Raw genomic sequence first — 20015 nt, 5'->3', positions numbered from 1 at the left:
ATGGATGCTTGCCTCCACAACCTATACGACGTTCCGCGCGCCAAGGTCATCTTTGAGCAGCTACGGCAAAATGATACCAAGTCGTTGCTCGAGATAGGCGTATATAATGCTTTCATCGAGGCTTATTATGGAATGGCCATTCAAAAGGATAGAGATAATAGCCAGCAGTGGCTTGACAATATTCATGACCTGTATCAGATCCTCGAATCCGAAGTTGAGAATACCGCGCCAAATAAAGTCACTTATGGTCTTATGTTACGCGCATGGCAACAGTAAGTCGTCTCTCATCAACTCAGGCTCACCTCGCTGATTGAACATACTTCAAGTTTTAATCGCGAAACACCCGTAGGGCGTTCGTCCACCCCTGTCGACCTCCCGAGCCCAACCAAGCTGCTTGAGAAAATGCACCGGAGAGAAATCTCGCCTCTACTTGTTGTTGCCGAATCCGTGTTCGATTCTCATCAGGAAGCGACGGAGGCAATTAAGACGTTCTCACAAGCTGCGGTGAACTTGAACATTCCCGAAATCATTGTTGAGCTTGGTCAAGCACAAGCCCTTGCTGTTTCTGAAGATGCTCTCAAGAATGTTCCTGAAGTCATGCCTGTCGTACGACCAGCGGTAAGTCGTACTCGCTCCATTCGCTGGAAATCGGTATTCACGTTCTCTGTCATATAGAAATACGACGATGAAGGCAACGCTGTCACTGAATCCGAGGTCCCCTTCAATATTGCTCAACTTCGCCGACATCTCACTGAGGTCAATCAAACTCGTCGCGTTCTTCCGGAAGATGTCATGGCTCGTCAGAAACATCTCGAAAAATCTGCCTACGACGTTGCGCTTGAGCGTCTCCAACAACAAGTGGAGACGCTTGATTCCCTAGGTATACACAATCCTGCTTTAAATACATCAACACTACAGAAATGGATGTGGGAATGGCACACGAAACTCCGCGAACGAATTCAAGAAGAAATCAAAGCCATCTTTGAAAATGAAGAAGGCAAGAAGCGTACAACGTTAAAGGGACGTTCCCTCGGTCCTGGTGGAAGTGGGGAGATGTTATCCCCTTATCTGAGTTTGGTTAACCCGGAGAGACTCTCATTGATTACAATTATGGAGATTATGAGGTTGCAAGGATCGAGTGGAGTTGCAGACGGGATGAAGACGGCCAGAGCGCTGATTTCGGTTGGGAAAGCTGTGGAAATGGAGTATAAAGCTCAGATGATCAAGAAACGTAATGTCTATAAGGAGCCATCGCAGCAAGAACAATCACAGCAGACAAAAACAGTTGATAATGTTGCCGATAGCAAGTCCGCTGGTGGAAATCTGTATAGTCATGCTGCGTACAAGAATCTGAGGGATAAGAGACTCGCAGTATCCAAAGAAATAGAAGGGGAGGAACGAAGCTTGGGTTGGAGCCAGGTCACTAGGTCGAAGATTGGTGGTATTCTTGTGGATTGTCTTATGGAAGTGGCGGAGGTCGAGAGAACGGCAAAACTTGAGAATGGTGAAAAAGTGTACGTCGTATCCTTTATCTTTTATCTGAGTGAAATTTTATGACGATTTTCCTTCTTTATCAAGCTCGGAAATGCAACCAGCTTTCCATCATGCATACGAATACCTTCGAGGAAGTAGGCTTGGCGTAATCCGGTTGAATCCAGTTGTTAGTGAGCGACTGGCAACAGATCCCTTGAAGGACACTCTTCACCCGCGCCATCTTCCCATGCTTGTGAAGCCTCAGCCGTGGGTCAGTCATAACGTTGGCGGGTACCTTTATTCCAAAAGTCTGTATTCTTTCAATCTCGGTGTTCTAAAAGTCTGATGTTTCTCCAAGCCTCGGTCATGCGGTTTAAGGACTCGATTGAACAGCAAATATACCTCAAAGAAGCTTCAAAGCATGGTCAAATGGAACTCGTATATGCCGGCCTCGATGTCCTCGCCAGCACTCCTTGGAAAATTAATAAAAAGGTATTCGAAGTCGTTCTTCGGACTTGGAATTCGGGAGAAAGACTGGGCAAAGTGCCGCCAGCCATGTATGACGGACCTGAACCTGTACAGCCTCAAGTCGAAGAGTTGGCCGATATGAAAAAGAGAAGTTATTACTTGGTACGGCAGAAGGCATACAATCAAGCCAAGGCAAACAATCATTCTGATCGTTGCAGTGTCAACTACAAATTGGAGATTGCTCGTGCTGTGGGTTCAATATTCATGCCTCTCTCGCTGAAACTGACTGAATGACGACATACAGTTCTTGAATGACGAATTCTATTTCCCCCATAATCTCGATTTCCGTGGCCGTGCCTACCCAGTCCCAGCACATCTCAACCACATTGGAGACGACCTTTGTCGTGGTTTACTCACCTTTGCGGAAGCCAAACCTCTGGGCGTACGAGGACTTCGCTGGCTTAAGATTCATATTGCCAACCTTTACGGCTATGATAAAGCCAATTTTGACGATCGAGTAAATTGGGTTGATGAGCACCTAGACCAAATATATCAAACGGCAACTCGTTTATTGGATGACCCCGCAACGAAGGCATGGTGGCTAGAAGCGTCGGATCCGTGGCAATTTTTGGCAGCATCAATTGAATTACACGATGCCCTCGAATCAGGAAATCCTGAAGCGTTTGAAAGCAGTTTACCAGTACATCAGGACGGGACATGTAATGGCTTGCAACACTATGCCGCTCTTGGTGGCGATGTCCAAGGTGCTAGACAAGTGAATTTGGAGGCGAGCGATAAACCGAGTGATGTGTACAGTCACGTTGGTGCGATGGTTGAAGAAGCTATTGCGAAAGACTGCGAGTCTGGAGATAAGTATGCTTTGATGTTGAAGGGGAAAATAACCAGAAAAGTCGTTAAGCAGACGGTGAGTAGCGATTATATTTTTTGTTGCAGGCTTTAGCAGGCACTGATCGCTATTGTATCTTGTGTCACAGGTTATGACGACTGTCTATGGGGTCACCTTTATTGGTGCCAGAGAACAGATTGAGAAACAGCTGAAGGATAGGAAAGATATCCCGGAAGAAGAATGCTGGTCGGCTGCTGCATATCTTGCTCGTCTCGTCTTGGGATGTATAGGGAACCTTTTCAAGGGCGCCCAATCCATTCAAACATGGCTCAACCTCTCCGCACGACTCGTAGCCAAATCCATTCCCGAAGCACGCATTCCAGAACTTATGGCTGAGTACCTTGAATCAGCAGAGGAACGCACCAAGCGGCTAGAGGCTCTAGCAACCCGAGCGCAGCCTGGGTTTGGTAAACCAAGGGGTCGTGCTGTCTCTTCTAGAGCGGCGGCGGTGAAAAAGGGACAATTACCGATGAACAGATTGAAAAAGGAACAAATGACAAGTGTTATCTGGACGACCCCACTTGGATTGCCCATTGTTCAACCCTATAGAAAGATTGCTAGGAAACAGATTGACACGGCTATTCAGACAGTCTATATCTCGGACCCGAATAGGCTAGCTGAAGGTGAGGCATACTCTATTCTCATATTTCGTGGGTTATCAAATAATATGTGTGACAGTGAACTCGGCGAAGCAAGCGTCTGCATTCCCACCGAATTACATTCATAGTCTTGATGCCACGCATATGATGTTGACTGCGCTTGAGTGTAGGGTGAGTTGGGTGCTCACCATCTGGAAATGCAATTTACTCACGTTTGCCTGATTTTTAGAAAAAGAATTTGACGTTTGCCTCAGTCCATGATTCGTATTGGACCCACGCGGCCGACATTGATGAGATGTCGAGCACGATTCGGGATACGTTCATTGCGCTTCATTCATCTGACGTTCTTGGTCAGTTACGTCGCGAAGTATGTTTTTCCTTTCGTATATTGCAAGCAAGACGATGCTAATTTGACCGTCGTAGTTTCTCCAGCGGTATCACGATTACAAGATTCCGCTTATCAATCTTAGTGGGACCAATTTTGCAACTAAGCTGTATAATGCCGGCAGCAGAATCTACGCTACACCTGAGCAAGCATCATCACTCGCTTCGCTAAAGGACCTTGTGGTTATCGGACAGGAATCGGAGTCCACAATTGATGAAAGTCGTGCGCCGAAGGATGAGAAAACAGTTAAGCAACTGTTGGACGAGCTTGAAGCGGAGGCAGAGAAGTCTAGTTCCAAGAAGAAAAAGGCTAAGGATGAGAATGTGGATGAGGAGGAGGAAGAGGAAGGCGATGCCTTTGTTGATGAAACGTACCAGATGAAATCGGCGAGAGAAAGGAAGGTACAACAGAAGGAAGCAGTCGTGAAGTTGATGGGTAAGTTTGTCAATATGATTGACCTACTCCCGCCATTACCGCAGAAGGGAGAATTTGATGTGGAGAGGATTAAGAAGTCACAATACTTCTTCTCTTAGATTTTATGGGTTTTGGATAGATTTATTGGTTTCATTTCGCTGCTCCATCCTTCTACTTTGCTTACCTGCTTAGCTATCATCACCATCAATGTTGCACAAGGTTTATTATCTTAATTGCTAATTTTATCGACATACCCACCCCGAAAATCATGTACCCTAAAGTAATTGATTAAAATTCCGAATCACGTCATAGGGAAGTCCGAGTATTTACGTATGCTCTGCGTATGCTGCTGGAGCACTTTCAAGTTTAGCGCTCAGCCTTCCATGATAGTCGGCTTCCCGTTGATTTCTATATGGTGAAAGGCCGTATATTCGTCATGACGATGATCTTGATCTTGGCCGAATAGCTATGCTCTGGCATGATTACAAAGAAAAATACAACACAATCGAAGCCCAGCAAGACATTTAAAAGCTGGTCAAGATTTTAGGCACAACTCATTCCCTTCTCTTCTTGTCTTCCAGATTACTCGTTATACCACAAAAAAATGGGCTACACTCTTTGTGTTTTAGGTTTATCTCTTAATACACATAACGCCGCCATTGTCTAATCAGTACCCTTGATAGGATGTGGTACTATGGGCATTGCCATTCTATCTGGCGTGCTCGACTCCCTTGATACTTCTAAACATTCTCTCACCAACGGCACCAACGGCACCAAAGGTACCAATGGTACCAATGGTGTTCACAAGTGGGAGGCGCATACCCCTGGCACAGTTTCACCAGTTGGTCCGCCGGATGTTTCGACCCCTACACGCTTCATTGCTTGCGTGAGCCGTGAAGCGACGGCGAAAAAACTAGTCAGCCTATTCGCAAGTATGGGCGAAGCAGCTAGTAACGTCGAGGTTCTCGCATTAAAAAATGTCCAGGCCGTTAAGCAGGCTGACGTTGTTCTCCTCTGGTATGTATAAACACTTTATCCGGACGCATTTATCAATGAATTTCTACAGCTGCAAGCCTCCAGTCGCTGAGAAGATCCTCAGTGAACAGGGAATGGGCGATGTTCTGCAGGGCAAACTCCTTATCAGTATCCTCGCAGGTGTAACCATTTCCCAACTCACGGACTGGGTACCCCCTTCAACACGGGTGGTCCGTGCTATGCCGAATACCCCTTGCAAAGTCCGTGTGCACATTTCTCCTTTTTCTTCACACTGTCTCTAACAAGCAGAAAAAAAATTTCTTTTCGATTCTTTTCTTTTTTTGGACCACGATCAGATTCGCGAAGGAATGACTGTCGTCACCACTTTACCACCCTCGCCGAATGAGGAAAGCGACGACGTCATCATTCTAAAAATATTTTCTTCCATTGGAAGATGTCGTTACCTTGATGAGAAACACTTTGATGCGGCTACGGCATTGGCTGGGTCTGGACCTGCTATCGCATGTGTTTTGCTTGACGCCATGGCGGATGGCGGTGTAATGATGGGCTTGTCCAGAAGCGCAGCCTTGGAGCTCGCCGCTCAAAGTCAGTCTTTCCCATTTTAGTTTTACCGAATCCATGGTACTGATCCCCGATGTTTTCTTTCATGTAGCCTTTCAGGGCGCCGCTCGCATGGTGTTGCAAAATGCCCACCCCGCACAGATCAAAGATGCAGTTTGCAGTACGTTGATATTTTCTCCACTGTCGATTGTGCCTGAAACGTCATGTGAAAATCATAGCCCCTGGAGGATGTACAATTGCTGGGCTTTTGGCTCTTGAAGACGGTCGAGTGCGCTCCACCATTGCTCGTGGTATTCAAGCAGCCACAGAGAGGGCCGGCGAGCTCGGCCAATTCTCGAAAAAATGAGTTTGGATATGATTAAATGTATATTTACTTATGTTGACTGAGCTTGAACATTCTTTCTACCGTGCTACTTGTACGCTTTAGAATCAACGTATGTAACCCGGACAATGATTCGTCCTCTTTATGTAGATGGAGCAAGAATGAATCTGTAGACCAGGAGACCTTCTCAGAGAAAGAGAAGATCAATAAATTCATTTAGCTCCCATAAAATGAGAACGAGCGTGTGGGTTTTATCAACGCCGTCCAGAGTGTTGAGGAGCAAGAAAAGTCAACCGAAGCAAGTCAACGATTTTTTGTGAAAACAGGGGATGAAAAATGTATATTATATTATCTAAAGAAAACAATCATCAATATCATATAATTATGAAATTTCAGAAAAAGAAACAAACCGTGAATACATAACCTTGTAGAAGCGCAGATGTCTACAAAATTTTTTGTCACCCAACGTATCTTCATCACCTTGTGGGTATCGGGTAGATATGAACAAGCACGCGGGGATATCCTCATTCTTCAATAACCGGAGGAGTTGAGACTGTCGTTCTAGCTCTTGTAAAGGTAAGAATGTACGCCTGATTACAGGAGAGCGCCATTCAGGGTGTTGAAAGAGCTTGCTTGACCTTTGTGCCTCATCAACGTCATAGAGAAACATGATATATTATCTTTCGAATGTTCAGCATACTTCCCCAGGAAGACAAAAGAGGAACTCACAATAAGATATACTATCAACCCAACAGGGGTTAAAAATTAAAAGAGCATGTATTCAACCCTTAGGGCTAACCTCTCCACATATCCGAGCGAAGCAAGGATATTGCGAAAAAAGAAGAGGAAGGAAACAGAGAAGAATAACAGAAGTATTTTTCTTGCTCATAAGAATGAGCACCCATCCGTGTGATCAAAGAGCAGATGGATGCCAAAGTGAACAGAGCGTATAGGAGCAGCAGAGAGAGATAATCTCGCGAAACGATTGGGAAAGATTTGTAAATAGATGCGATTGTAGGTATAGAATACAAGTGGAAAGGCTGTGTAATTCATTTGAGTTTGGTTTTTTTAGCGACAAGAGTAGATCGCTGACGTACCGGTACAAACAAAAAAATTTTGAATCACCGATCTGGAGAGAAACAAGCAGATTAGTGCCTGACACACACAAAAGAATTTGAAAACTTACAGAACTCGTGCGTCTCGTCCGTCCTCTTCACAGTTTGCTGTTGGTGGGAGGGAGAACAAAAAAAAATGTCAGCCCGTGAATTTTCGAAGCGTGATGGCAAGTCGTTGCCAAACAAAACCAAATACACTCCTCACCTTCCAGGCTTCCTCAAAGTCAACAGGAAGAATGACATATCGGTTTTTGCGCACGGCTACGGCTGGCATGAGCAAGGGTCTCACTGCTCGATATTTTACAAGAGCTTACCTTGGAGACCGGCAGCTTGAACTATGGACGCGATTTCCGCTGACGATAGACGATCCGGTCGAGAAACATCTGACATGCGGGTCAATAGGCAAGAAAGGTGGATATGATTATACATACAATCTTCGAGATCAACGTCAGGCCCAAGATTCATCTTGCTTGTCACAGTTTGGAAAATCAGCCGTTTCTCTCGTCGAGATGGTAGCGGGAATTCAATCTTTCGATCCAAACGACCGGGTCGAAGAAGTGCAGGATCCAAAGTATCAGCACGATTTGTCGCCATAATCACCTATCAAAAAGTTAATACACCAAACAACAGAGGAGAATACCAAAAACACTGACCTTGACATTACTACCCTGGTCAAAACCATCCATCTGATTCAAAAGTTCAAGCAAAATACGTTGTACTTCACGATCTGCACCGGTTTGGGCATCGAAACGTTTGGTAGCAATGGCATCAATTTCGTCAATGAAAATGATAGCAGGCGCGTTTTCTCTTGCCAGTCGGAAAACGTCGCGCACCATACGAGGACCTTCACCAAGGTATTTTTGGACGAATTCACTTCCGACTACTCGGATAAAGGAGGCTGTTGTATGGTGTGCCACAGCTTTGACAAGCATAGTCTTTCCAGTACCTGTGGGGATGATAAATTACAGATATACAAATATGGGGGAAAGGCTTACCGGGTGGACCGTAGAGCAAGACACCACGAGGTGGGTCGATACCAATCTTCTTGTATAGTTCGAAATGGGTCAATGGCAATTCGACGGCCTCTCTTATCTCTTGTTTCTGTGAATCCATACCACCCACATCCTGATATACCACGTCTGGTTTTTCATCATGTCCAAGCATAGCAATAGACGAATCAGCCTCTGGTGGAAGAATATCCACAAGCGCATTCGAATGTCGATGTAAAGCCACTGAAGACGAGGGTTTCAACAACTCTCTATCCAATGTCGATAAAATCCTAACAACATAATTGGATCCCGTAGTAGACCCGACAATTCCAGTATGTTGGTCGATGGGTTCTAAGAATTGACCAATGACGAGTGGAACGGATTGGATACGTTTGACTTCTTCTTGTGCGCGAATAAGTTCACGTTTGAGATTAGCTTGTTCGTCTTTGATATAGGATTCTTGGATATCTAACATATCGAGATGACGAGCAAGTTTTTTGTATTTGATGTAGAGGTCTTCCTCTTGAAGTTCTTGGTACAGAGCGGTTTTTTCGCTCACCACCGAATCAAAGGTGGGTTCCTATACGAGTATAAGAAGACGATTATTACGAGTTATGCGTCTACTTACGGTGCGCTGGATGTCGATGCCTATCTGGTCCATGGTAGTATAAAGAGAATGACGCGTTCAATCACGACAAACTAGGCAAGTCCGTGGGAAAGTCTAAATGTTGCTGTAACTGTTTAACGCCCTGGGCATTCGGTTCCTCAGCCCAAAAAAATATGGCACATGTGGTGACTCCCCTCGACCAGCCCTCAAATTATAAAGACTCGCAGGCAAGAGTAGACCGCTCAAAGCAGGCAGAACTCTTAGGAAAATCATCAACCCTCTATGTACGTATAAGAACTTGTCTGTTTCACAACCATTTCGGTGATTGAACATGTGTTGTTGTTTTTTTTTTTGGCAGATTGGTAACCTGAGTTTTTATACAACAGAAGAACAGATCTTTGAGCTTTTTTCGAAATGTGCTAATGCGGAAGATGGAGGTGGTATAAAACGGATTATTATGGGTTTGGACAAGAACACTCGGTGCGTCTTCATGTTTAAAAGTCTATTTTGATTTACGGCTGTTCTAACATATATTACTCAGGACACCATGCGGATTCTGTTTTGTGGAATACTACACTCATGCTGAAGCACTCGCATGTATGAGGTTCGCTAGTGGAACGAAACTCGATGAACGTATCATCCGTTGCGATTTGGATCTCGGATATAAAGAAGGTCGACAATTTGGTCGAGGAAAAAGTGGAGGTCAAGTCCGTGATGAGCATAGACAGGATTATGATCCTGGTCGTGGTGGATGGGGTGCTCAAGCTCAAAGACTAGAAATTGAAAGACGTAGAGAGGTGGAGGAACGGTATGCAGATGCTCAGGATGGTCCAGGTGCTGTGGCTGGTGGAGGTGAAGATTGGAAAGACCAAGGTGGTTCTCAAGTTGAGAACAAACTCAAGCGCGGACGTTCACCAGATGATGACGGTGAACAGGCAAGAATGGTGAGTGAACCGGGCATAATGCAAGCATTGTGGACTAATATAACTGGCGCCAGGCTCAACGGTCTCGGTTGGACGACGATATGGATATGAATCGAATGTAGTGTGTGTAGTTTTCGTTCCTAATCGCTGTGTAGGTTGCTTTATGTTAAATATCCTTATTGGACTATGAAATGAACTAGTAGATAATTTTGGCTGATAATAAAAAGTCGTTTCCATGGTAGGTAGCATGCATCGCGCGTACAAGACGATGGGCCTCTGTTACAGAACTAAGGGTGACAAGAAATTTTGCAGTCAACGCGAAAACATCTCCTGGCCTAAGCAAATGTTAGTGCCACACGAACTTCTAGTGAGCTATTTGAACACTTACGGTGTAATTTTCTGAATATGTGGCAGTCCCTTGCTCGACAATGCAACATCAAAGTCCTTCAACAACTCCGCCAAATCCTTGACGGTCGTCCTCGCCGGCATACCAGAAAATATCACGTTCATTTCCTTGTTTTCGCTGATTCCAGCGCTAGGTCCATCACCATTCAGAGCTCCCCTCTCAGCTGCCTGGGATCTCCCTTCATGACCTCTCGTCCTTCGCTTTTCCTCGACTGGCGGTGAGTCTGGGACGTACGGTTGCGAGGACACGGGGAGCCCAGAGATGGTGAGGTTCTGAAGGGTGGCAAGGTTATGGGCGAGATATGACGGAGAGACGAGGGTAAGAATAGCGCGTTCGGTGGGTTTGAAATATTTATAGTCCAAAGCAACTACAGAACCGTTGAGAAAAGGATGTGGAAGAATAAAAAGTGAACGGACTGTCAGAAACGCCGACTACGTCCGCCCGGGAGATGGCTCTGCGGATGTCAGCAGGGGTCGCTGTACGGGGAACATCTGAGAGGAGGATGTGGGTCGCTGTGACAGGTTTATGGTGGTTGAAGTAACGCCGCCCGCTCTGTCTGAACCAAGTCCGGCCAGCGACGAGCATTGCCAGAAACCCGAAATTTCAGTCACGCTCATTTCGTCCGGAGTCACACACTCATTCCTGTCACGGCCTGCTCACGCCACAGCATCCGAATGTCATCTCGCGGAGACCACCGCCGGCACGAAAGAGACTGGGAAAGAGACGACAGGGACAGGGACCGCTATTCTAGCCGTGGTGGTGGAGGTCGAGGTGGTGGAAGACACAGAGACGAACCAACCCGGAGGTCAAGTCGTTCGCGTAGTCCACGCCGTGCCGATAAACGAGGTTTGATTCGCCATTCCTTTTCCACTTCTCGGCTTGATTGCTGTACACAGATAGAAGAGACCACCGCAGAGACGGCGACCGGGACAGGTATCGTGATGCTGACAAGAGAGACGGAGGAAGGGACCGAAAGGATGACAAGCGGAGAGACGAGCCTCGTGGTGATAGACGAGACGAAGGACGACGAGAAACCCAAAAACCCACTACTTCCAGTCAACCCTCTCAACTCAAAGACTCTACTCCTCCACAACCACCACCGCCTGTCGCCACCGGTAGCAAATCAGTCGACGACGAACAAGAGGAGGGCGAAGAAATGGATGTCGTCGAGGAAGACGACTCTGGCATGATGGCAATGATGGGTCTATCTGGCTTTGGCTCTACCAAGGTATGACAATGAGTTGAGGTTGATTTTGTATCCTCTAATGGGTCTCTAGGGCCAACATGTCACCGGCAACCAAGAAGGCAGCGTGGATATAAAAAGGATAAGAACATGGCGCCAGTATATGAACAGGTACGCAAAGCTGGTGGTCATAAACAGCCGAGTGAATCTCATTCTTCCTCTAGGCGCGGTGGATTCAACAGACCGTTGGACAAGATCAAATAGTGCTGCAGTTAAGTGCTTTGCTCGTAGATACCAACTCGTTTACTTTTTCTCTTAGTGCGCAACAGCCGAGGGGTGGGCTTTTTGGTGAAATCAATTGTATACAAAATATAACAGAGATTAAGACATACAGGGAGAAACAAAGGGGTAAGAGAAAGAAAGAAAAAAACAATATGTAAACGTAGCAATCATGGCGACATGCTGATTGGAAAACAAGAGACAAGGTCCACCGTTGGTAATTGACAAATGAAAAGAGGAAATAAAATACTGGCTAATAATTCCCCGGGAGATGGCATGTACGGACCCCCTGTTGGTGTTTTCTTGCGGGTGCGAGCCTAGCTAGAAGCCGTGAACCTTGATGGTTGATTTCTCAAGACCATTTTCGATCAAGAAGGACGATATCTTGGCACGTTGATCTCCCTGGAGCTGGATGACTTGACCCATCTTCTCGTCGTCAACAAGAGTCCCGTTGCAGGCGAATTCCTGCCGGCACATTGAGAAACATGTTCCGAAGCAAAAAAAATGAAGGGTCAATTACCTTTTTGAATGCCTTGAGCAATTTCTTGAGGTCGTATTCTGGGGTACGATGAGCATTGGAACCAGAAAAATAACGCAAGAAATGCTCACGCTTGGGCAAGCCCTGCAAAGTGGTCAAGGTCTTCCGTCCATTTCTCTGCTGGATACGGATATGAATGTAATCGTTCTGCGATCCTACGTCCTGGCTTCCAGCAAGGGGATCGCCTTCATCTGCAAAGGGATCTACAAAACAAAACAAAAAACATGAGACGCTTGTATGCTATTGCTACGTGGGGGAAGACGCACCGAAAGTATTGAGGTTCTGCACGCTCATGCGAAGGGATGGAGATGCAAGGTGGAGATGGGCGGGTTTAAGTAAGTCGGTCGCATCGCTTTCCTCATGACTCTTGCGGAGCATTACATAAGCAACACAGCTCTCCTCTCTTATGCCGGACCCGCAGAAGCGCAAAAAGCCGCCCACGTTTCGTCACTATCCACCCGACAGAGGTCTGTCTTTATTGTTCCCTTATGGCTATGCCTTAATTCTTACAATTTTTCGCTGCCGTAGCCAAGAAACTGAAAAAGGATTGGGTCGAAAAAGCGAAAATTAAAAGTAGATGGAAAGCACAAAAACGGAAAGAGGGTATTGTGTCCCTTCGATCAGGGAAGGGAGAGGAAGAACGCAAAGATGATGATGAAAATGACAAAGAAAGTGAAGGATCGGGTCATTCAGATTCAAACGAGGTTTCCGTCGAACATCCTGGAACAGCCTCTGGTGACTCGTCTGATGAGTCCGACGAACCTTCTCCACCAACACCGCCCTCACGTTCACCGAGTCGCCGTTGGAAATCGAACAATCAGCCGTTTCCGAACAATAAACATCAAACCAGTAGCGCTCGGAATCACACTTCCACACATCCTCGTGATGATAAAAAAGAATCTGTTCGCGATCTTTTTCAAAAAGCGTACTCAAAATCAACATTGCATACATATAAAGCGGATCCATTCAAGCGAGGACGAAATCATCATCAAAATCAAAATCAAGGAAGAGGGTCATTTGATAATGCCCGTGGTAGAGGTGGTAATGTCAATTCTAGAGGGAGGGGAAGGGGACAACCTAACATGAAATTACGGATGAATGCGATGCTGGCGAAGATTACTGAGCAAACAAAGACGCAATGAAAGGGTGAGTTGAAATTTTTGTATGATTCATTTCATGAGTTGTGACTTTCGTTCGTAGAATGTTATTTCATGCCGTCTGTCGGTGGCCTAATGAATATCTGTATGGCATGGCCAACACGCGTCTTCTCCGTTATGATGGAAGTATAACTATGACAGGGATCAAGTCATGTTTGACAATAGGTGGCCCAGCTTTTTTATTCTGTCCGCGGACGGAACAGACTTTGGCAGATTGGTGTACTTGACGTGGTGTAGGCAAGAATGATGGACCGTTAACAGCAGGAGCAGCCAAGAACCTTTCGAATTCGACTAGACTCCTCATGCGACTTGCGTGGTGTAGACTTCTATTGTTTGACAGTTTTAGGGTTTTCGGCTGTGATATGACGTTTAAATATACCAGCCTTGATCCCGAGATCACTACCACAGTAATCGAGTAGACGTGAGCTAGGATCACACGATAGATATGAGCACAGTTTATCCAAGTACATATGTAAAGAAGATTTGGTTATGGAATTTAAACATACCACTACTGTGCCTGCGTGTTTTCTTTATTTTCTTCTACCATCATACCGTCTGACGCTGGACCCATTAGTCCAGATCTGACAAACCTCTGTTCTAAACTCCCAAAAAGTGGACGTGAGGTGGAAGTATTTGATTGAGATGCTGAGGTCGATGTCGTCGAGGTCGATTCTGACTGGGAATTGAAGTGTTCTCCACTCAAATCCGTGACTGCACTTAATGCAGTGGGATGGTCACTCAAGTGCCCAGGTCCAGGATCATCCATTTCATCGACCATTCCCAGAGCTTTGGTCTCCAAAGGTTGAGCACTGACATCGCCGGTAGATGCAGCACTTGCTAATGCTAAAGGCGAGGGCGGTGGACTACGCGATTGTGATCTACGTGCATCTTCGTGTAGGAATGGAATGGGTGAAAATAATGGGGTTGAGGGAGCGGATTGTCGAGTAGAGCCTAACACTGTAGCACCACGTCCAAAGGAATCCTTTTCTTCCTCCGTCAGTGGAGGGAAACTATCCCATTCCGAGGTGACGAGTATTGACTTTTCGACGGCGCGAAGATATTTTCCGACAGAATTGTAATGACTTTTGGGTTTAACGCAGAGTTCGCAAAGCCGTTGTACAGAGAATGGTGCACTTTATGATCCTCTTGAGTCAAAATAAACAATGTGTACTAAGGAATATACTCACGAACTAAAACTATCAAGCTGTTCAAAAACATATTTCTTGGCTTGTTGCGCCTCTTCCGGCGTCATATAACTGACAGGTTTCTCGTTCAAATGAACACGGACTGTTTTGTGCGTTGGGAAAGGCGCAATCTTGAGCCCTCCATTTGGAGTTTGGGTTTGGCTGAAAGGCGGTGGTTGAGGATTTGGTTTGGTGGTTGTTAGATATAGCTGGATGTTCTGTATGCAAATTGAATATCGCCTGGAATGGTTTGCCCAAAAGGAGTGAGCACCTCTTCGATTTTTTGTTTTACGGCGTCGCGTATAAGAGACCAGTCATCCCTACCATCATTGTTAGTTTGAAGAGCGGTAGATGGAAAGAAAAAAGCAGACTCTACGTTGTCTGTAGATGCGATGTTTTCGAGGATGGCCTGGTGCTGTGCCATGGGAGGAGATACGATCAATGCTGATCCGCTCGTTCGTTCGCCCAGACTAACTGCATCATGGCGCTTGTGTCACAGATCGTTGTCAGCTGTTCTTCCCTTCCCTCCCACCATGCGTTTCTCCCTCAGGCCCTCCCGTTCCTCCAACAGGAATGGGCGTCCCATGTCTCCAATTCGGCGGAGGAAACTCTTGTTGTCTTATGTCCCTGATTGGTGAGCATTCCGAGGGCTTCTGTCGTATCACCGCTGACCAGGTTTCAAGGCTTCTTACCATAGTCCTCGCGTATGTTCATTCTCCTGACTCTATCTCCGCCAACTCAACCTCTCTTCAAGTGGCATCTTTTTTTCTCTTGACAAAGTGGAAGGTTACCGTAGGGTGTTTGCATTGGAAGATACGTCGTAAGTTGCTGCACTGCCTCGAATTTACCATGAGGTCTCTAATCCCTGCTTCCCTCTCGACAGGCTCCGTCATCCGTGAGTTTGACCATTTCATCCTTTTACCTTTTGCCGACTGACAATCGTTGTCACTAGTTATGCCGTGCACGAGCGCGTTCCAGTATGTCCTTTAACGTCTGATGACCGTCTTCATTTAACTTTTCTCTATAGAATATCGCTCTCTACTTTATCTGCTTCGTCGCGCCGTTCTTGCTTCAACCAGTAGTTAATGTATTCACTATACGCTCATGGTGGGACCTCCACAATTGTACGTCAATCAAATACTCTTAACCTCGCACTCGTTAACGCATTTTTTCCGTTCGGACAGCATCCCTTGGATGTGCGTGTTGTTGACGTCATTAAATAATGCTACCGCTGATGAGACGCTTCGCAGTAATCCTCTCTCTGGCGCTTACCGGTTCTGTGACGCAATTCTCAAAAATAACAGTAGGAAGGCCTCGACCAGGTACATCAACCCGGATAATTATTCAGAATTTGGTGCTAACCTGCTTATAGATATAGTTGATCGTTGCCAACCTCCTATTGGCGCCACTGATCCAGAGTTTGGTTTGTCGAGCTGGGAAATCTGTACTCAGCCGGATAATGGTATACTCAGAGATGGTTTCCGTAGTTTCCCCTCTGGTCATTCTAGCAGTACGTCAATTCCTCTTTTATTGGCGAAATTACAGGTTTAAACATGTGTTTAGTGTCTTTTGCTGGACTTGGTTTCTTGTCGTTTTATCTCGCTGGGAAACTGCACTTGTTCGATAAACGGGGCCATACTGTAAGTGATACCGTCAAATTATATTTCCAGCATATAGTTATCTTTTTTAGGGTAAAGCCTGGCTCTCTTTAGCGCCGTTTTGCTGTGCTGCCCTTGTTGCAATTTCTCGCACAATGGATTACCGCCGTAAGTGCTTGGATAATCTTCCTCTTTCTTTGTGATATTGACCGCTTGATACAGACCACTGGCATGACGTCCTCGTCGGCTCCCTTCTTGGTACTGTCATGGCATACTTTTCCTACCGCCAATACTATCCACCGCTCGAGTCTGAACTCTCCCACCGTCCCTTCTCTCCCCGCATCAAACGAGAAGATGACGAACTTATTCCTACGCACAATCACCATCCCAGTGGTAGTAACTTTCCATTCGTTCAAGCTCCGACGACCTCGACTCAGGGAAATGGCCAATATACGGCTACTAATAATGACGAGTACGAATTGGACGGGACCGTTCTTCGTCCACATACTGAACCGCTTGAAGAGATATGGAAGCGTGATGGCCCTGGAGTGTCCGACACGGATCAATCGCCAAGTTATGAAGGAGGGGAACAAGTATACCAAGCGAATACTGCTCCTTCCTTGCCACCAATTCGGACGAGTTCGCCTCCTCAGGCGTACGTATATGAGCCGAGGGCGCAGCCTGTTTAAAGCCGGGCTGCTGAGCAAGCATTGTCTGCTGTTATCTTCTTTGTTGAATCGCAACATTTGAATTGACTGCAATTTTTTTTTCATGTTTTTGGCGTTTATAGACGGACTTGGAATGGATTATGTTTCGTTCGCATCGAATTGACGGATCGTAATCATTACAATTTTCCTACGGATTCCCATATATCTGACAATACAGTACAAATTTTCAGAAGAACCCGCCCCGCCGGTCGGCTAATATTATACGTATGGCTCAATCTTACGTTGAATTCATTTTCTACTCACACTGCTTGAACGGCTTCTTTTCGCGCCCTGAACTTCCCCAAATCATGGGCCTTAAGACCAGCTTAAGACCGTGAATTTGTGTTTTAGATAGTGTGATATCATCAAGGGAGCGATGGATCTTCACCGTGGTTCACAACGTTCACATGCGGACCCACAAGTCCAAACGCGCACCTGGAAACAACTCACACGGGTCTGACGCTGGGACAACGATATGCATCACAGATGGGCGCTGGTGGCTATCAAAATCATTGTGGTTGTCACCCTTCACAGTGCCGGAAGCACCGGTTTACCGAAATAGCGCAGCATGGCCATCTATATTCACGTCGGGTCCCTCGCTCTTCACAATCACTTCTGGCTTTCTTCCGGTCTCACAATGTGATGCGGATCCCCTATATAATCTCGCACGAGGCTGGCTTTTTCAACAGCTTTTTCTCCACTGCATCCCGTACCCGTCTCTTCAATGACCTGGCAAGACCAATACGCGACGCACCTCCTTAAAACTCTTCGGCCCCTTCTTACTGTACCTCATACACCCTATCATCCTACGCATCATGAACTGTCGCGTCTTCGACACCGCGCAAAAGTATGCGATGACCTCGCTGATGCACTCAGACAATCTAGTGCTCAGGTTAAATTTTTGATTAATGCTAGCGCGTCGCCCATATTTCGTCTGCCCAACGAAATTCTATCCGAGATAATGCTATGGGCATGCGACATCCCAGAGCTGACCCAGTTTAAACCGTTCAAATATCAGCGGTTTGGGAAGCATATGTCACCTATCGTGTTGGGACAGGTGTGTCATCGATGGAAGCAGGTCTCGCAAAGCGATGCGAGGTTGTGGACGTTTTTATGGGTGGATTTGACTTTTGAAACGAGTCTGAAGGATGTGAAGAGGGTGGAGTATTGGTTCAAGATGGCGAAGCAACTTCCTGTCGTGGTAAACATTTCTCATAATGATGATACGAGACTGGTGGACGAGGTTCATAGCGAGAAGCTATTGCCGGACTGGCAGCCTTGTCAGCAGGTTCTCGAGACTCTGTTTCATCATTCGTCTCGGATTGGTTCTCTGTTCTTCGGTATTTTGGATGGAGGTTGGGGCGATTTATTGAAACGACCACTGGATTTTGCGCGGTTGAAACATCTCACCATCTATGGTGAAGTCGACCCAGCATTTGCACCGACTGAGGTGTATATGTTTTATAACGCCCCGCGACTTGAAAGCGTCGACTTGTGGGCTGTTGAACCTGGTACATTACGACTTCCATGGAACACGATCTCTAGCCTTCGCATATCCTGGACCAAGTTTCATGATTTGGTTGCTATTTTACGCCTCACACCCAACCTCTGCTCGTTGCGCGTCCGTAACCTCGAATCCACCGGAGATGAAAGAGAGGTCCTCACGGAAGAAGCTCGATACGACCCTGTTAACCTTCCTGTACTTCGTACATTAGAGGTAACCGACGACCCCGCAAACGTAAACATCCTTGATCTTTTTTGGATTCTACTGTGCCCCTCACTTGCCGTGTTCAAATATAACACTTTCGGCTCTCCATCTTACTCTCCTAACATCATTCATCATCTTATACACCTTCTTCGACAATCTAATAAGCTCCATACCCTTGATGCCTCGGGTATCCGTTTTCAACGCGATGATCTCAGGTGTCTTCTTCATTCTGTGCCGACTCTCCACAGCCTCTATCTAGATATCAGTCATAATTCAGAGGTTATACCCGATAGTACTGCAATGAGCTTTCTCCAGCTCCTTCATCGTCATGATCTCAGCGGCCAATACGAAACAATCCCACATCTTCGTCACCTCGAACTCGAAGTCAATTCCAATCTCCCTTTTAATTCCCTCTTTGCCGCATTCGAAACGCGTTGTCCTCAACCATATCTCAATGGTTACACTATTGCTGCATCAGTATCGGACGGCGGATATCATCACCTTGAATCTGTTCGGGTAAAAATTCATGCGCCTCTAGGCCATGTCGCTCCTGTGGAATGGAAATTTTGGCTTGATTCGTTGTGTGAGAGAGGTTTACCTGTTCATTTGAATGTTCCTTTTGATAAGACGCCTATAACGTTTGTTCCTGCTCTCTCAGTGCTTCCTGCTTTCCGAAATCACGCTCTCAATTTCGTCGATGTTTTGTAAATTTTTGATTTTCTTTTTGCTATGTTGTTTTGTTGTTGTCGTTGTTATGCTTCTTTTTTGGTATACCCTGTGTTATATACATACCCTCGTGGACTTGTGTTTTTAGATCTTGCTATGCCTTTGTTCGTCGCTTGTTAAATGCTATCACAGTTAGAGATCTTTTTACGTACAGAGAAGTCTTGTGTTATCTTTATAGATGTGTCATCATCGTAACTCTCGTGGATTTCGGTCGTAATCAATGAATGCACGACTGAAGCCCGGAGCGATAAATTGAACTTTTGAACAGCGAAAACGAAGTCTACGAGAACCGTATCTTGAGGCTCTTTTTTGCGCCACATTGTATCATCATTATGCTCATGGTTTTGTGATGTCCAAAAGCTCAATTTGATTGACGATTTGAGAAGACGAGGTATATCGATACTTAGGGAATGAACTCGACGAAATCTCATTTGTCCTTCAAGATTTGCAGAAGCATGTACTCTCTGATCGGGTATTCGTAGACATGTACATCTTAAAGAGGAACTGACAGTGTTCTTGATTATTCTCGGATAACAACGTCGTATTTAGTACGGTGTACGATACGATGTACACTTAACGCAAACTTACTTATGTAGGACCCCGGTAAAGAAGCAAAAGAAGAAGCCAAGTCTATCGGCTGACTGCGGATAAAGAATTTCAAGACGAGATATTTGTAACATTTTGCTTTCCGACGAAATCACAAAAGTAGTATTATATTGACAGCTCTGAGACTGAGATTAATCTATCTTGCCAACTTATCCCCAATCCAT

General features: G+C 45.9%; 9 protein-coding genes across 9 annotated transcripts; 6 read left to right on the top strand and 3 right to left on the bottom strand.

The window, feature by feature from the left end:
• Positions 1-792: 792 nt before the first annotated feature.
• AGABI2DRAFT_200200 (hypothetical protein) lies at positions 793-4425 on the top strand (the record flags this gene model as incomplete). Its single annotated transcript, XM_006458449.1, has 11 exons — positions 793-1231; positions 1286-1514; positions 1579-1781; positions 1832-2190; positions 2246-2866; positions 2937-3184; positions 3287-3471; positions 3527-3618; positions 3677-3814; positions 3871-4155; positions 4261-4425. 11 exons carry the CDS (start codon positions 793-795, stop codon positions 4363-4365), a joined length of 2904 nt encoding a protein of 967 aa, XP_006458512.1. The 3' UTR covers positions 4366-4425.
• A 425-nt stretch (positions 4426-4850) lies between these two features.
• AGABI2DRAFT_63236 (hypothetical protein) lies at positions 4851-6149 on the top strand (the record flags this gene model as incomplete). The annotated part of the gene is made up of 6 exons (XM_006458448.1): positions 4851-4875; positions 4930-5263; positions 5313-5481; positions 5578-5827; positions 5895-5963; positions 6022-6149. 6 exons carry the CDS (start codon positions 4851-4853, stop codon positions 6147-6149), a joined length of 975 nt encoding a protein of 324 aa, XP_006458511.1.
• Positions 6150-6977: 828 nt separating this feature from the next.
• On the bottom strand, positions 6978-8891 carry AGABI2DRAFT_134238 (hypothetical protein; the record flags this gene model as incomplete). Its single annotated transcript, XM_006458447.1, has 9 exons — positions 6978-7165; positions 7223-7254; positions 7312-7348; positions 7446-7501; positions 7555-7623; positions 7672-7840; positions 7894-8185; positions 8235-8809; positions 8858-8891. Coding segments are annotated over 8 exons (1240 nt in total), but the record flags the coding sequence as incomplete, so codon positions are not given.
• A 97-nt stretch (positions 8892-8988) lies between these two features.
• AGABI2DRAFT_190786 (hypothetical protein) lies at positions 8989-11394 on the top strand. The gene is made up of 7 exons (XM_006458446.1): positions 8989-9120; positions 9195-9316; positions 9378-9780; positions 9834-10094; positions 10148-10532; positions 10582-11011; positions 11062-11394. The coding sequence occupies exons 1-4, from the start codon at positions 9010-9012 to the stop codon at positions 9879-9881; spliced, it is 684 nt and encodes a 227-aa protein (XP_006458509.1). The 5' UTR covers positions 8989-9009; the 3' UTR covers positions 9882-10094; positions 10148-10532; positions 10582-11011; positions 11062-11394.
• A 554-nt stretch (positions 11395-11948) lies between these two features.
• Positions 11949-12459, bottom strand: AGABI2DRAFT_63635 (hypothetical protein; the record flags this gene model as incomplete). The annotated part of the gene is made up of 4 exons (XM_006458445.1): positions 11949-12092; positions 12148-12185; positions 12237-12368; positions 12432-12459. 4 exons carry the CDS (start codon positions 12457-12459, stop codon positions 11949-11951), a joined length of 342 nt encoding a protein of 113 aa, XP_006458508.1.
• A 112-nt stretch (positions 12460-12571) lies between these two features.
• Positions 12572-13307, top strand: AGABI2DRAFT_115538 (hypothetical protein; the record flags this gene model as incomplete). Its single annotated transcript, XM_006458444.1, has 2 exons — positions 12572-12632; positions 12694-13307. The coding sequence occupies 2 exons, from the start codon at positions 12572-12574 to the stop codon at positions 13305-13307; spliced, it is 675 nt and encodes a 224-aa protein (XP_006458507.1).
• Positions 13308-13830: 523 nt separating this feature from the next.
• On the bottom strand, positions 13831-14930 carry AGABI2DRAFT_115537 (hypothetical protein; the record flags this gene model as incomplete). The annotated part of the gene is made up of 3 exons (XM_006458443.1): positions 13831-14455; positions 14510-14724; positions 14778-14930. 3 exons carry the CDS (start codon positions 14928-14930, stop codon positions 13831-13833), a joined length of 993 nt encoding a protein of 330 aa, XP_006458506.1.
• A 100-nt stretch (positions 14931-15030) lies between these two features.
• AGABI2DRAFT_200181 (hypothetical protein) lies at positions 15031-17073 on the top strand. The gene is made up of 12 exons (XM_006458442.1): positions 15031-15140; positions 15190-15210; positions 15261-15326; positions 15390-15401; positions 15459-15483; positions 15534-15630; positions 15691-15702; positions 15757-15828; positions 15879-16016; positions 16070-16146; positions 16197-16272; positions 16327-17073. The coding sequence occupies exons 1-12, from the start codon at positions 15040-15042 to the stop codon at positions 16791-16793; spliced, it is 1164 nt and encodes a 387-aa protein (XP_006458505.1). The 5' UTR covers positions 15031-15039; the 3' UTR covers positions 16794-17073.
• Positions 17074-17435: 362 nt separating this feature from the next.
• On the top strand, positions 17436-19309 carry AGABI2DRAFT_176818 (hypothetical protein). The gene has a single exon (XM_006458441.1). It carries the CDS (start codon positions 17536-17538, stop codon positions 19225-19227), a length of 1692 nt encoding a protein of 563 aa, XP_006458504.1. The 5' UTR covers positions 17436-17535; the 3' UTR covers positions 19228-19309.
• Positions 19310-20015: the final 706 nt, after the last annotated feature.

This window comes from Agaricus bisporus, assembly GCF_000300575.1.
Source record: "Agaricus bisporus var. bisporus H97 unplaced genomic scaffold AGABI2scaffold_2, whole genome shotgun sequence".
Lineage (NCBI taxonomy): Eukaryota > Fungi > Basidiomycota > Agaricomycetes > Agaricales > Agaricaceae > Agaricus > Agaricus bisporus.
The sequence above is the reverse complement of the archived record's forward strand: the minus strand, read 5'-3'. Positions and strand labels throughout refer to the sequence as shown.

What these genes read in the sequence shown, in the direction of transcription:
- AGABI2DRAFT_190786 (XM_006458446.1), top strand. Translation starts at nt 9,010, where the DNA reads ATGGCACATGTGGTGACTCCCCTCGACCAGCCCTCAAATTATAAAGAC. An exon ending in GAAAATCATCAACCCTCTAT is followed by an intron (nt 9,121 to 9,194) that starts GTACGTATAAGA and finishes TTTTTTTGGCAG; the next exon opens with ATTGGTAACCTGAGTTTTTA. An exon ending in GGTTTGGACAAGAACACTCG is followed by an intron (nt 9,317 to 9,377) that starts GTGCGTCTTCAT and finishes TATATTACTCAG; the next exon opens with GACACCATGCGGATTCTGTT.
- AGABI2DRAFT_176818 (XM_006458441.1), top strand. Translation starts at nt 17,536, where the DNA reads ATGACCTGGCAAGACCAATACGCGACGCACCTCCTTAAAACTCTTCGG.
- AGABI2DRAFT_200181 (XM_006458442.1), top strand. Translation starts at nt 15,040, where the DNA reads ATGCGTTTCTCCCTCAGGCCCTCCCGTTCCTCCAACAGGAATGGGCGT. An exon ending in CTTCTTACCATAGTCCTCGC is followed by an intron (nt 15,211 to 15,260) that starts GTATGTTCATTC and finishes CCTCTCTTCAAG; the next exon opens with TGGCATCTTTTTTTCTCTTG. An exon ending in AGTAGGAAGGCCTCGACCAG is followed by an intron (nt 15,829 to 15,878) that starts GTACATCAACCC and finishes ACCTGCTTATAG; the next exon opens with ATATAGTTGATCGTTGCCAA.